Source organism: Centruroides sculpturatus, unplaced genomic scaffold (genome assembly GCF_000671375.1).
Source record: "Centruroides sculpturatus isolate CEXI.00-Female unplaced genomic scaffold, Cexi_2.0 scaffold41, whole genome shotgun sequence".
Lineage (NCBI taxonomy): Eukaryota > Metazoa > Arthropoda > Arachnida > Scorpiones > Buthidae > Centruroides > Centruroides sculpturatus.
In genome coordinates, this window is record NW_019384983.1 from 745,347 (window position 1) to 761,247 (window position 15,901).

At 31.9% G+C, this 15,901-nt stretch overlaps 1 protein-coding gene across 4 annotated transcripts in view; it reads left to right on the forward strand.

Moving 5' to 3' along the window:
• Window positions 1-789: 789 nt before the first annotated feature.
• Window positions 790-15,901, forward strand: part of LOC111632871 (protein UBASH3A homolog) — a 43,958-nt gene continuing 28,846 nt past the window's right edge. For 3 of the 4 annotated variants that reach the window (XR_002757941.1, XM_023377401.1, XM_023377398.1), the window contains exons 1-3: window positions 963-1,089; window positions 1,267-1,482; window positions 12,119-12,241. Coding sequence is in view for 3 of the 4 variants with exons in the window: in XM_023377401.1 (XP_023233169.1) it covers window positions 1,311-1,482; window positions 12,119-12,241 (295 nt within the window). In the remaining variant the exon portion in view is untranslated. Of the gene's footprint in view, window positions 806-962; window positions 1,090-1,266; window positions 1,483-12,118; window positions 12,242-15,901 lie in introns of those variants that run through there. The other variant, XM_023377399.1, reaches the window with a different exon arrangement.

The window sequence follows — 15,901 nt, forward strand, 5'->3', positions numbered from 1 at the left end:
AAATTTTAATTTTTTAAAAATATTTAAAAATATACCGCCAGCTAGTATTCACCCTACTTTAAACTCTTGTCCTCCCGAGACGTCTGTGAGAATGTCCCGGGAAATCCGACACCAGATGTTCTCAAGGTCATCCAGCTGTGTAAACAATGACCCATCAGTGTCAAATTTCGCAGAAAGGCGAGGCAATGGAAAATAAAGTTTGAAGGTTTTTCTTCAAAATTAACGCATTTCTTTCGTTTTTTTCAGTTTTAAGTATTTTTTATGTTTAATTAAAAGTTCCTTAAAAAATTCGTACGGCAAGTTCCTACCCACGCTCGAATTTTAATTAATTAATTAAAATTCGAAAACACAGTCTGTTGAAACAAGAATCGCCATTTAGTCCTATTCAATTTCAAAGTTATAATGAATTATTAATATTCGTGAATTAATTATTACATATTTATACGAGTATTAAAAATTATATATATAATTAAGAATTATAAATAAAATTACAAATAGGCGTAACAGCTTCACTTCGGGACGTAATTCGAAATTCTAATGTGGGTCGCTTTCGCTTCCAACTCCACTCCGCTGCAAAGGACGGAACTTGCATCCCCACAAAAAGCCTATAGCCCTTGAATGAAAAAAGAATCATCCGACCTATGGCTGTGACTCGTGGATCATGAGCCCACGTCGAAGACTTTTGCTCAATACATTTTATCCCATGTCGGCTCGGGGCTCCAGTTCGGTGGACCCCTTTGCGCCATTGTAGTTTCACCTCTCACCTCTGTATTTGATAAACTCTGTCTTGATGAGCTTATATACTGTATTTAGTAATATATATAGGCCTATATTATGATTGTTCTGTTTTTTTTTTTTTGGTTTGTATGTGTGTGAAATAAAAATAAAATTTTATTATATTTTAAATTAATTTTTGACACTTTAACAATTATTTCGCAGTTATTAATTGTGACATGTGAATACATGATTTATAGATATTGGAATTTGAGAAATATTTAAAATTTTGAATATTTCACAAATAAGTACAGTACTTTACTGTATCAGAGTCGATAGATTAATTAACCGACTCTGACTGTATTTAGCATTCATGTAACTATAACATTATTTTAAAAGTCGCGTAGAATTTTAATACTAAAAATCATAATTTTTATGTTTTAATATAGTATTTCGCATTTGTAGAATTAATAAATATTATTATCTAAAAATATTTAAGATCATAATTTAACCTTTTATATTAATATCCGTATGAAAAATGTTTTGGACCAGGGATGACCTTGAAAGTTCGTCTGCTCAATCTGGATAAGCCTTAAATGCAGATTCGATTTGTCACCTTGCAGTCCCGATTAAAACATTTCAGACGTCAGTTTTTTCATGAAAGAGAGAATATGGAGCATAAAGGACGACGTTTATTTATCGTTAGACACGCCGAAAGAGTCGATTTTACTTTTGGCGATTGGATCTCTTTTTGTTTTGACAAATCAGGTAAGTTGCTATTTTATCATTTCTCATTCGTGTTACTTCGCTTTCACTTTCGCTAAATACATATATTATTTATGAAAGAATGATCTATTCTGTATAAGACGGGTGTATTATTCTGTTAAAATATATTATTAATTGAAAAAACTGAAAGTACATTTAAATTCCATCTATAAATTTAAGTCTATAGTTTGAAATGCTTATCTAATCCATTGGATTTTATCCGCGTGGATTCGAATCCCACCCTCGTAGATAATGTGCCTTTTGGCTGCGTCTTTTTTAGGCTGCATTTACCTCGGAGTTGTGTTACAATGTCAAATGCACGCGAAGAAAAATCGCATTGTAATATTTTTCTTTAGCCTTGCAATTTTCCTATTCTTACTTAAAACTTTTTCCAAAGTCGATCGCGAATATTTAAGCATTCGTATACGACCAGCCGTATGTATACGAGTTTTTACATCCTGCATTTACAGGCGTCCCACTTCATTCTTTCTCCATGCAGGCATTCTAGTCTGTTGAGTGAGAAGTTGTCCAACGACATTTGGTGACGTCACTGTCGATTCGCCTCACTATCGTAAGTTGAAGGCAAACATCAATTAGTTTGCAAGTTCGCTCGCTGGCAGGATAATTACGAGTGTGTAAAGTTGACGGTTTCGGGATAAATTACTACATTTATCTAAACGCAATACAAACTGAAGAAATTTCAAGTGCAGTTGTTTAGTAATATGGCATCTAGAACTAACGATTAATTTTTCGGATGATATCTCGAAAATTTCGTATCTCATTTATAGTAACGGTTAGGTGAAATTTTGGGAGGACTTCAGTATTTTACTGAACGCCGATGGCATTGGTCCTCTAAAACTGCACAGAAATAGAGAAAAGTAAAATTGGCTATGTTCGTTTAAATAATAACTAAATAATGTCAGCGGCAGGTTTCATAAGTTTATTATAAGAAAATTTGTATACATTTTTATATTAGGCCTATAGTGAATTAAATTTAGTTACAGTATCCACGTTTTCCGTTATTCGGCGTAGTGCTTGCTATCTGCAACCGGATATGTGAAATATTTAACTTCCTGCTGACGTGTTAGAAGGAACACAAGAGCTAATAAAAATGGATCGCGTTTTCACAGCATCCATTATAAATGTTTTGAGTATTCTTTCGGGGTCTTATAAATCCCAATTCTAGCTTTTTCAAAAATGACTACGATGAATGACAAGACTCGTCTTTTATAGCTGCAATCGATTCCAATAAGGAAGATAAATTCTAAATATCTGGCTATGTTCGTGACATCGTGGCTAAATACAGTGACGGTATTTTCAAACAAGCCTAGGTAGGCTGTAATGAATAATGTCTGGAGTTCTTTAATTAATTAAAACGTCTGGACCCGAGACAACACGGGCAGGTTACATAGCGTTACAGAAAATGCAGTCCTTTCGGCCCCCAATTTGTTTTGATTTTTGGAATGTTTTTTTTTTTTTTGTCTCCAAATTTTTTAAAAAATTTTTTCCCGCGCGAAAAAATTTTATCGCGATTTTAATTTACCTTTAATGACGCACGATTAACGCTTTATTGTTTTTTAATGCGATATTTTTTTATCAAATTTAATTAATTGTTCTAAAGTTGTAGTGCACGGATTTTACTTCGGTAAAGTTATTTAAAGCTAGTTTCTGATGTCAAAAACGACCNGTGAATATCAAATTTTAATAACAAATATATATAATTACAAAACATACTATATTATTCACAATAAAAAATGAAATTATACTCATACAAAATAAAAATAAATTCAATGCGATTTTTGACATTGCCTTCCTTTTATAATATTGTTAATATCTGCTTTTATGGTACTAGTCTTAATTGTAAGAATGTTAGTTAAATGGGAATCACTCAACCTATTTCTATCAGCAGTTTCAATGTTTTTCATGCACAAAAAGAATTGTTTACAACAGTATGTACAGTACTACTCCACATGCATAACAGTTTTCTAGATAAATTGACAGTTTCATCAAATTCATTGAAAGAATGAACTTCTTTATAAAATTCAAGAAGGGAATGTTCACTATAATAAGTTTTCAAAGATTCCCTGTTTTGAAGTTCAATGAGTTCTAGCCAGTATATGGTCGGTGCTTCCACATAATTAAATAAAAATGGATCACTAAACAATTTTAATTCAATTTCTATTTTTATGAAGTCAGAAAATCTGATTATTACATCTTTAAGCAAAACTGAAAAATATAGTAAATTACGTGAAAAGTCCCTGGGAAATTCTTCTTTCCTTTTTAATAAATTCTGAAAATACAGAATTTCACACGGCAATTTTATCATGACAAATAAGGCAGATATTATTGCATGTTTCAATTACGAAATATTTTTCTGGCCAAAAGATATTGAATTTTTTTTTTCTTCTGTTATTTTTATTTTCTTAGTATTAGATGTCATGACCAAATGATGGGTTATTAAAAATATAAATTTAAAGGTGATGAAATAATTATGAATATAATTGGAAGTTGTAAATATTTAAATTATTATGTTAGGAAAAGAAATATATAGAAAGTCTTATGTCTGTATTATATACTTGTAATTAGAAAGAATGCCAAAGTGGAAGAGACTAATTTATTCTTTATTTCTATAAAGAATAAAGAATTAAACAATCAAAATGACAGACTATGCCACCAACTTTGATTGTTCGGTTACAAATTATGTCACCAATTCCATCATTATGACATCAAAGTGTATCCAATGAAACTAGAATAATTTTTATGATATATTTTACCAAAATAAATGAAAATGTACCTAAAAAATTTAGGGTGCAGTGGGCCACATAAAAATATTAAATGGGCCATGGGTTTGACATCCCTGGTCTAGAGGCAGCTTTACAGTAAACATCGTAATGATTTTAGCCAAAATCATATTGACAAAACTGTATTAAACTGATGCTTGGTATATCTCTTTGGAGAGATGGAAAGGTTCATAATTGCCATACAAGATCCATGTCATAAATACTAAAAACTACAGAAAGCACATCTTAAAAAGACATGTAGATGGTACTTGTAAGAAATTCCCACATCATCTTGAAAATATCCAACATATCATATTGGTATTTATTTCTGTATGTAGGAACATTAATCCAATCCAATGCTATTTTTTTTTATTTACCATCATTATTTTGTTGATTTATCACAAATGTGTTTCATGAATCTTGTTTCCGTTTTCAGTGTGGTTCCTAAGTGCATTGTTTACTTTATTATTTAATAATATGTCATAAGCAACTTTTAAAATATAATAATAATCTAGATACCATAAAAAATTTCTTCAATAGCAGTAATTTACAAATAATAGCAACTGATAAATCAAAACAATTAATAATAATAATAGAAATGATTGAGTATTAAAGAAAAAACTAGAACTAACAGAAGATAAGATATACAGCATAAAGAACTAACTATAGATCCAACTAATAATATATAAAAATTAAAAAAGAAAATTAATAAATTAAGTAAGCCAAACTGATGGATAATAACCAGAAAAATTTTATTTTAAAACTAAATGATTTCAGAAAACCAATATTGAATATAAAATTAAAAACCCATAAAAATAGAAGAAAGACAAGACTCACCTGTCATAGATTTAAAAAAATCCATGTTATATAGTTTAAGAAACCTTTTTAGAAAAACAACTGAATTAATATGATACTATTTTTATTGAGTAATTAATATTGATCAATTAATAAAACAAATAAGTAAAATAGAAATAAACAAATCATGTAGATTAGCAAGTTTTGATATTAAAAACACACATACCCATATATTACCTGGAACTTGATAGAGCCAAAATTAGTTGAATTAAAAGTGCAAGTTTGGATGATAGGTTTAATTGATTTTGCATATATTAGTAATCACTTTAGAATAAAAGATCAATAATTTACACAAAAAGAAGGAATTAGTATGGGTAACATAATAGGATCAAAAATATCAGAACTAATGATGATAAATATAGATGCTAAAATTAACAATATAAAAGGTATAACATTTTAGGCAAGATTCACTGATGAGATAATAATAGTTTATTATTATTATTATGTTGGGTTTAGTGGGTTATACTCGGTTCACACCAGTGGCTGTGTACTATGCCGGACCAGAGTCAAGGCATAGCAACCAAAACAAAACTAAAATTAAATAAATGTGTCGGTGTCTGTATTCAGGAATTTCCTAACAATATGGCATGTATTCAATATAGTGGCCTTCTGTAGTGTGATGTATGTATTTCTATTCAATTGTAATGTTCCCAGACTTTTGTGTCGTGTGTGTGGTATCACACCTGTACATGAGAGAATGACAGGTACAATAAGCACCCTTTCCATCTTCCACAGATGCCTTATTTCCTGGGCGAGTTCTGTGTATTTGTTAATTTTTTCAGTGTATGTGTTTTGTACATTGTGAGTGTTTAGAATGGCTATGTCTATAATGTATGTGATTTTATTGTGTTTGTCAATGAGTGTGATGTCTGGTCTGTTGTGGTAAATTGTTTTATCTGTGATTATGGCTCTGTCATAGTACATTTTGTGCATGTTGTTTTTCCAATACTGTTTGTGGTATATATTTGTAGTATGGTTCGTGAATGTCTACCAATTTGTGTTTCTTTGCAAGTTCTTGGTGTATTATATTTGCTACTTGATTGTGTCTATGTAAGTAATCTGTCTGTGCCAAGAGCTTGCAACCAGAAGTGATGTGTTGTATAGTTTCTGGCATGATGTGACATTTTCTGCATGTGTCATTTGTATCTTTGAGTATGTGTTTTCTGTAGTTTTTAGTATTTATGACCTGATCCTGTATGGTGATCATGAAGCCTTCTTTTCCCCAAAGAGGCATCCCCGAGCTAACCAGCTGTTTGATGCACTTTTATCAACAAAATCCTGAGCCAGGTTGTAGGGATGTCTGCCATGGAATTCCTTTTGAGCCCATGATTGCTTAATGGTGTCTGTGCTTATTATATGTTGTATTGTGATCATATGATGTGTGTAAGTTTAGCAGACTCAAACAACACACCATTAGAGTTACTGCTTTATGCAACTGTGATATTTTTTGTAGAAAAACTCTTGCAGTGTCTGTATTTGTTTGTAGTGAAGGTTAACTATGTCAATCAGGTCATGTCTGTCTTCTTTATGTGGAAGAATAATCTTTCTATGGCAGATTTAGAATGATGTTGATTCTTCCTGAAATTATAGTACAGTGACACAGTTGGAAGCAAAGGATCATTGCCAACTGTGCTGCTGTGTTGTAATTTTTAAAATGAATAACACTGTCTTTTTAGATATTCAACAGAACTTTTGCTAAACCGATGTTTTTGAGCCATTTTTAATTAATTAATATGTAATTTTTATCTTTACATTACCAAGCCCTTTTTTTAAATCACTTTTTCAATGTATTTATGTCATTGTTTTATTTATTTTTTTGCACTTTTTCTTTTGATATATGTTATATTTAGTCATTAGAGCACAGGTGTTTTATTTATTACCACCTTTTTTTTTATTAAACTAATCTTTTTAATTTCACTATACTACCAAGCTACATTCTATGTTTTATTTCTCACTTTTCTACTCTACAATCATACTTTCCTCCATTACGCTACACTCTGTATACAGGGTGTTTCAAAACTATATGTCAGAAATGTAAAAGGCAGTAGAGGGGACCTAAATAAGCAGATTTTGTATAGGAATGTGGGTGCAAAAATGCAGTGTTCAAGTGCTAGCACGTAAGGCAGTACAGGTATACCTCGACTTACATCGTTTCGAGTTACGTCATTCCCGATTATACGTCGTTTGTCAAAAAAATATATGGAAAAATAAAAATCAAGTTTAAGTCATTTTATTTGACTTTACGTCTATCCGCCACAAATATTGAAGTCGTAATATCACTAGAAAAATGTTTAAAGCACATAAAATCATATTATAATATATACATTTACAAGTATAGGCCTATACTGTATTTACAGTATATGCATTCGTAAATTTAAATTACTTTTTTCTGTACTATATTAAAAACTAAAATTTATTTGTTTGTAAGCTTAAAATAAATCCTTATTCACCGTATATTATTAAAAATGCATTAATAAATAAAATACAGAACGGGAATTGGTAATTTATGGTTTAGCCTAGTGGCAAGTAGATTCGGAGACAAGTAAATTCGACTTACGTCGTTTTTCGACTTAAGTCGTTCTCCTTGAACCAATTACCGACATAAGGTGAGGTATACCTGTATTAACAACAGGTAAGTGAAAAGACAAGTAAAGACAAAGGAAAGTAACAATTTATTTATCAAGTGGTTTACAATAGCTGCTCAAAAGAGCATTCACCAACAGCGATACATAGATTGGCATATGTTAGTAAAAACGTCAGGCATGTCACACACATTTCCAGCAGCAACAGACAATTGGGCAACCAGATCTTCAGATGTTATGGGATTATCGTACACCATGCTCTTAATGTGACCCCAAGAGAAGAAATCCAAGCATGTTAAATCTGTGGAGTGCAGTGGCCAAGGAACAGGTCCACCCTGTCCTATCCAATGCTGGCCATAGACAGCATCCAGGTGATTCCTGACATTCCTGTTGAAGTGAGCTGGGGCTCCACTGTGCTGGAACCACATTCGTGTGCAAACAACTGGAGGAACATTGATCAGAAGTTCAGGTAAGACTTTTGTAGGAAGATGCTGTGTGTGTGGCCAGTTAAACAACTAGGTAGAATGTATGGTCCTACTAAGTTATTATGCACAATGTCTGCCCAAACTTTAATGGAAAATCTTTGTTGGTAGCCATGTGTTCTTGTGCCATGTGGGTTATCATGAGCCCAAAAGTGAGAATTATGGATGTTAAATATACACAACCGAGAAAAGTAGTCTCATCATTGAATAAAACATCTGCAGGGAAGGTGGCATTGGCTGCAGCCTGCTGTAGGTACCAGTGGGCAAAGTTAACACATAGAGGATAATTGGCAGGGGTTAATGCTTGCACTCTCTGCAAATGATACGGGTGCATTCCATCTTCATGTAAAGTCCTCCAAACAGTTGCATGGCTCACATCCAATGCACGTCCAACAGCTTTCAAGCTTGTCATAGGACTATCCTCTACTGTGCGTAATACTGCTTCTTCCACTGCGGGTAGTCTGTGATATCTTCCAGTGCCTGTATCACACCTGGAAGCATAAACCAATCCACTTGTGCACAACTCCCAATGAAGACGCTTGAATGTTCAGCAATCTGGCAGATTCCTACCTGGAAATCGCTCCATTGCCTTGTGCACTCCCATACATGAAATGCATGTCGGCAAGCTCTGCATTGGTGTAACGACACATGTTGCTCAAAATCTGTGCGGGAATGACAATTCAAGCCAGTGAAAGTGCTTTCATCTGCCAAATTCAACAACACCCTTTCATGGTATTTCTGCATTTACATTCCTATATGAAATCTGCTTATATAGGTCCCCTCTACCTGCCTTTACATTTCTGACATATAGTTTTCAAACACCCTGTATATATTAACTATAAGAGAATGAAATACTTATAAATTTTTTCGTAATAGCAATCAGTATATATTGAGAAGGAGTTTCTTTCTAATTCAATAGTGAGAAAGAGCAAAATGATGGGAAAAAAGTGTTATTGTTTTCATCTAGAAATAAAGTATAGATCTCATAATAAGCATTTTATTCAGATATAATAATTTCAGTTGCTGATCTATCATGTTAATCAAGATCTGTATAGCTAGAAAAAGTGCCAGAAGCTAGTGGGCTAGTGAGTCAACTAAGAAAAAGAGAATTGAAATATAGTTTTATTAAATAGCTGGAAGAGAGAAAGTATAATATAGGTGAAGACTTTTAGCAGCTGGCATTCAGAAAGAGATTTAAGGAATAAATAAATTAAATTAAACACAAATGAAAACATTTATCTATTATATACCTATAAAAGAAAAAGATAATGAGAAGATTGAAAGGAAAATAAGATTATACAAATAATGTTTTTCATATTTATATTCTAAGCCAGGGATCGCCAGAGTGATCTATATTGACCCCTGGGGGTTGATATAACATTATTGGGGGTCGATGAAAAGACTAAAACTTACAAATTTTGAACCGAATATTGCTAATCTTGCTAAGGATTATCAAGCTTATCTGTCTTATTGATTGTCAGTTACAAAAATTATTATTAACATATGTACAATAAATGTAAAAAATGTAAAATTAAAAGATATATATTAAAATAGTAAGAGCTTGTTTTTTTGCTTGTAGCAAACTTTTTGGTGGGGGTCGATGTGAGGTTTCGAAAAGTTGTAGGGGGTTGACGATCAAAAAAGTTTGGCAACACATTCTAAGCTATATAAAATATTTTTAATATATTTCAAATTTATCAAATATATTGATAACTAACAGTTTAATTCTAAGTAAATATGGATTTAATATAACACACACATTTTTAAAATGCATAGATAATAACATTAAGTTCAAGCCATTTTTATATTAGTATATCCTTCTTATAAATTGAAGATGCCAAATTATTTATCTTTAAATATTTTGATAATAAAACAGTATAAAAAAATAAATTGCATGAATTTATTTCTTCATAGGTAATTTTGTGGTTGATTGCTATATTTTGTTTTTTATACGTATATATTTCTTCTTTACTCCTCTTTCTTTTGTGACTCATTTTATTTTCATTTTTCTTTTGAATTCTCTCTTACTGTACACCACTTTCATGGACTATCCTTTTTTCCCCTGTGGAGAACAAATTTGATGAACTGGAAAGAAGGCATCTAGATGGAATAATGGGAAATTTGGAAGGCAAAGACTTTTACACATGAGCTCAATTAGAAAGCCACAAGTACTGAGAGAAAGAGTAGACCTAATGTCTTCTTGGGGAGGTGAATTGACATCCAAAGTGTTAGAGATAGGGATATTAAATTTTTTCCTTTGTGTTCCCTCATAAAGTCCAGATCAGAGGTGGGCAACCTTTTTGGTATGTGTTCCAAATGTTACACACTAAACAGCATATAACCCAGGATTCATTTTAAAAAATAAATATCCAACATCTTTTTATAAATTTTTGTTTCATAAAGAATTTATCTGGTTATATATAGAACCATAAGCAGCTAACTAAATTTTGTAGTTTTTCAACCATAGAGTATTCTTATTATATTCAACACCATTCTACAGTAGTCACAACTGAACTTAGACCAAGCCACAGTTAACATGCCATCCAATAGATAGGTTAAAAAAAAGTAGCTTTGATTCAGTGCATGAATGTTTTACATAATTTAAAACAAATATACAGTAATTAATCTTTATTTTTGCTAAATATCAACTTGATATCTTGCAAGTTTAACAAAATTGAGCCAGTCAAATTTGACTCACAGGTGTCATGTTCAATGAATGAGTCAAATCCTAATGAATCAAAATTATTATTTTTTTAAACTTATCTATTGGATAGCATGCTAACTGCAGCCTAGTGTAAGTTCAGTGGTGACTACTGTATTTGTGACTACAGTAGAGCCTCGAAAACTCGGCCTAATGTGGACCGAAGGGTGGCTGAGTTTGTGAAAATGCCGGGTTATCGGGAATGGGGTTAAAAAAGGATAAGTATGCGTGTTTCCTCAGAAAATATTGTACTGTACTTGTATGTATTGTTTGCTTGAGAATACAACAGAGAATAAACTGCCCAAATACCCTTAAACAAAGGAAAAGTGTGTCCTTTATGAAGGCATAGAGCCTTTACTACATGAAAATGAAAATTAATGAATACACTGTGTACAGTAATTTACCTGATAAGACAGACCTCAGAAAAATACCTTATGAGAGCTTTTATACTTTTATAAAGCTGTCTATAATGAAAATGAATTAACTAAGGATTTTTTTGCCCTGCCAGGGTGTGGCCAAGTTATCCGGAGTGCCGGGTTATCGAGTGCCGAGTTTTTGAGGCTCTACTGTATAAGCAAATATGTAAAATTCCAAATGATTATGTAAACTAGCAAATTTTTGGTTGGTCCAATTTTCAAATCCCATTTTCTGATGGTTCCACATTTATCTGTTTGTAGTTTTCTACCCATGTGGATTTACATACAATAGAATCTCATTTTAATGGGCTTGAACCCATTAAAATGAGATAAATTTAGATATAACCAAGTATGGTTATATCTAAATTAATAAGTTCTGGAAGATCAGACGAAGATCTGGATAGTGTAACTGGCAATACTACTGTATGGTAAGCAGGAGTTGTGGGTTCGTTCAAGTCCTGCTTCAGGCCAGTTGTTTTCTTCCAGAACCTTCTAAATTAATTATTAAAATATTAATTTAATTATAATTATTAAACTTAGCAAAAGATAGTGCATAATGCCTGTCTCTAGTGCCAAATTACTTAGCATTTAATTAATAATAGTAATAGTAATGTATCCTGATAATTCAACAATCATTTGGCTTTGTTATTACTTAATAGAACATTTGAATATTTTGAATTGGTTTTTCCAAAACAAAATGAATTTAAAGTTAACATAACATAATGATTATGTTGTAACAAATAATAAACAAAATATTTTTAAATCCAATATTATTTTTCAGTTTTACACTTAATAATATATTGCATCTTTTTAATTATTCTAGGTAATTATAAAAGAACAAATTTAAATATGCCAGAATCTGTTCCACATAGAATTGGTGGACCAAGAGATTTTTTTAAAGATTGTCCACTTACAAAAATTGGTTTATATCAAGCTACTCTAACAGGTATTTTTGAATTATAACTATGATATATGAATAAAAATTAATGAAGTACTTATAATTCGTAACATATTAATCTTTATAACTTTATATTGTGACAATGCCAAAGGGCCTCCCTCTAACTTTAAAAAAGTTACTTTGTTCTGTCTACAATAAATATAAATATAAATAAATATAACAAAATAATATAATATAATTAAAAAAAGTAAAATTGAAGTAACTTGAATTTCAATATTGAAAATATATATACTGTTACAATTTCAAAATCTTTAACAAAAACTTTTGTAAATTACTTTAACTGCAAAGCAAATTGTTTAACTGTTAAGCAAGAGAAAACAGGAACTTTGAATACAAGTAATGTGAAGTACTGTTACAAAACATAACAGTATTACAAATATTTTTTAACACAATACATGCAAAATCTTTGCTAAACTTGTAAATTACAAGCAATAGTATAGGGACCTAGAAAGTATTTCATAGTTTACTTTTTTCCTTCTTTGCAGCTTTAACAAAGCAGTGTCTTACTTGTTTCTCACATTTGCTCTGATAAGAAAAAACTTCAACCTTTTGTAGTTTCAGTCTGATACACAGAGTACTAGCAATCTTTCAATACTAGATGTACTGAAAAGTTGTTTGCTTTCTACACTTGTTGAAGGAGCAGACAAATATTTTCTTGTTTGGCTTAAAAAAGGTTGGGAATTGATGTTGACTTTTAAATCATCAATTTTCTGGATCTTCAGAATGTACTAATGACAGTTCTTTTAGATACATCTGAATTTCCTCATCAACAATTCTGAGTCCAATGCATTCCTATAAGCTGGAAGTAGAAATTCTAGGGACTTGAATTAACATGGACAGGTAGATATCATTAACACTCTTTTAACACCATTTTCTATATACCATTTTCTCTAAATGTTTGAAATGATTAGTAAGTACTTTCTGAAATGCTATTTGTATTGTAATAATACCAGAGACATCCATATTTTATTGCTTCAAATAGGTCCAGCATAAAAACACATGGAATAATCTCTGAAAATTCAGAAGTTTCCATCCTTATTTTTGAGTGATTTCTTTGAATAGTTGCATAAGTTTCATAAGCTTTCCAACAATTATCTGCTGATTACATGTGAGATTGTTTTTTGCAAGTTATGTTCAATAGCAAAAATACAAATAGTTTCTGTTCTACAGGGTGGGTAGAAAGTAACTGGAATTGAAAAATTGCTATATTTCTAAAGCAAAAATAATAAAAATTATTTGAAGTGTCATATTAAATGGAAATATAGATGCATTTTTTAAAATTCAATACAGGCACCAGCATCATCCACCAACTTCCTCAAATGACTTGAGGATGAAATTCATAGACTTCTGCAGGAACTCATGTGGGACATTGATGATGACATCCAAATCCATGCCTCCAATTCTTTCAGTGTTTGAGGTTTTGTTTGGTACATCTCATCCTTTGCCTGGTCTCAGAGGAAAAGTCACAGGGCATGAAGTCTGGACTTCTGGATCATGATTTGGATGGATGGCCATTTCTCTGTGAATCTGTGATTATTAGCTTTGAATGACAATTCTTGATTGTTTCCAGACAGATTGTGGAATGGTGCCCCTTTACTGAATGCCACCATCTCTGCATAGCAATACTGATTTCCACACCTCATAACATGTAAGATTGCTTGCTTCTGAACAGACAAGCATCAGCCATTTTTTTTTTTTTTTTTTGCAACTGTGCATGCTGCTCTCTTGATTACTGCCCACACCACCAATATGGGAATTATAAAATTCCATTGATTGATGTACTGTATACACAAAAATTTTATTATGATGCATTATTACAAAAATTATAGCAATTTCTCAATGTCTAGATACTTTCCACCTACTCTCTAGAATGCAATCTAGCATGTGAAAACATCTTGTTTTAAGGTGTTCTGGCACTTTTACTACTTTTTGAATTTTTATGAGGTACCCCATAGCCAAAGACGAATAATGGAAATTGCCAATAATACAACAACATACTGTTAGTGTGTTCTTAACACTTTATTGAGAAAAAAATTGAATCTTTTAAAACCGACTGAAAGGTATATGATAAACATGGTGAATGTTCCACATGAAGATAAGAGCTTACTGGAACTTAACTTGTTTTTTGCATCATCTGCTGAAATTGAAGTTTGTTGGGAGGTGTCAATTTTTTATTCATATATTTCATTCCACTTTTTGCTTATTCTAGCAGCAGTATCCTCTCCTTCAAGATGACTGATTTCCAAGATACATGAACAACAATTCAATCCATTGAGTATTGAAACTACTGTAAAGCTTTGGTTGGTAATTGATGTCCATATGTCTCTGGTGAAACTGAGATAATCAACTTTCAGTAATTTCTTACCAATCTCCCCCTCTCAAACTAGTTCAAGTACAGCATTTTCCTGAAAATACTTTCAACTCAGAATGTTATATCTTGGTTCTAGTGTTTCCATCAAGCTCTTAAAACCATCATTTTCAACTAGTAGGTAAGCCTGAACATCTATTGCAATCATTTCAGTAATGCAATCTGATATTTATTTAGCACATGGATGATCAGCAAGAAAGGTTGTTTTTATCTTGAGAAATTCTTTCAACAGGAACTAGCTTGATGATTTGATGAGCACATAGCTGCTGGTGTTCCTCAATATGATGGTCATATTGTATTGCTTCTTTATATTCTTCTGCATGATGATTTGTCAGAAGATTTTTCATGCTTGTAGTATTAAAGATTTTAGGAGTAGAACCATGCTGTGAAACTTGTTGAGCATAGCTGACAGTCAGGAAATCTTAAATCAGATTCTTCAACTTTAAAAAAGTTTCCAAATAATACACATTTTCAGCAATTCACTTATGAACTTTACATTTATACACAACTAATCACTATTTTCCACTAGTGCAAAATGAATTATTCACAAACTCATAACTGCTAGGGAAGTATCACTTTCATTTGAAAGAGAGGGTAAAAAAAAAACACTAAAATAATAACTTACAAAAATTAGTGAAGGTATACATTAGAGATATTAAGTAGAACGTGAAAAGTTTTTAAATTGGGTGTTAAAATACACAAAGATATGAAAAAAACAGTAATTAAATTTGTTAATAATAATAATAATAATAATAATACCACACTCACTACACAAAGAATAGAAACACACACAACACACTACAAAAAGTCACTATATTGAATACATGTCATATTGGAAATTCCTAAATACACACACACACACACATTTTTAATTTCTGGTTTGTTTTGGTTACTATGCCTTGACTCTAGTCCGGCTTAGTACACAGCCACTGGTGTCAACCAAGTATAACTCACAAAACTCAGCATAATAATAATAATAATAACTCTCCCATGGTCACCACCTGGTCGTGGTGGGATAGCCCAGTAGTTTTACAGATCCATAGGGCAATGCAGACTGGAGCACAAGCTCCTGGTAGGGACACCCATGCCAATAAGGTCTATGGGGAGAAATGAAGCTAAGAGTGACCACACACCCACATTCTGTGGAGATAATTATTATGGTAGTAACCAGATCTAAGTATGATACCGGCTCGGACGTCGCCCGGGTTAACAAGGTCCGCGTTCGTGGGTTAGGCAGAGGCTCACGTTCGAAAAATAGGCTCCAGTCTCCCTTGGCTACC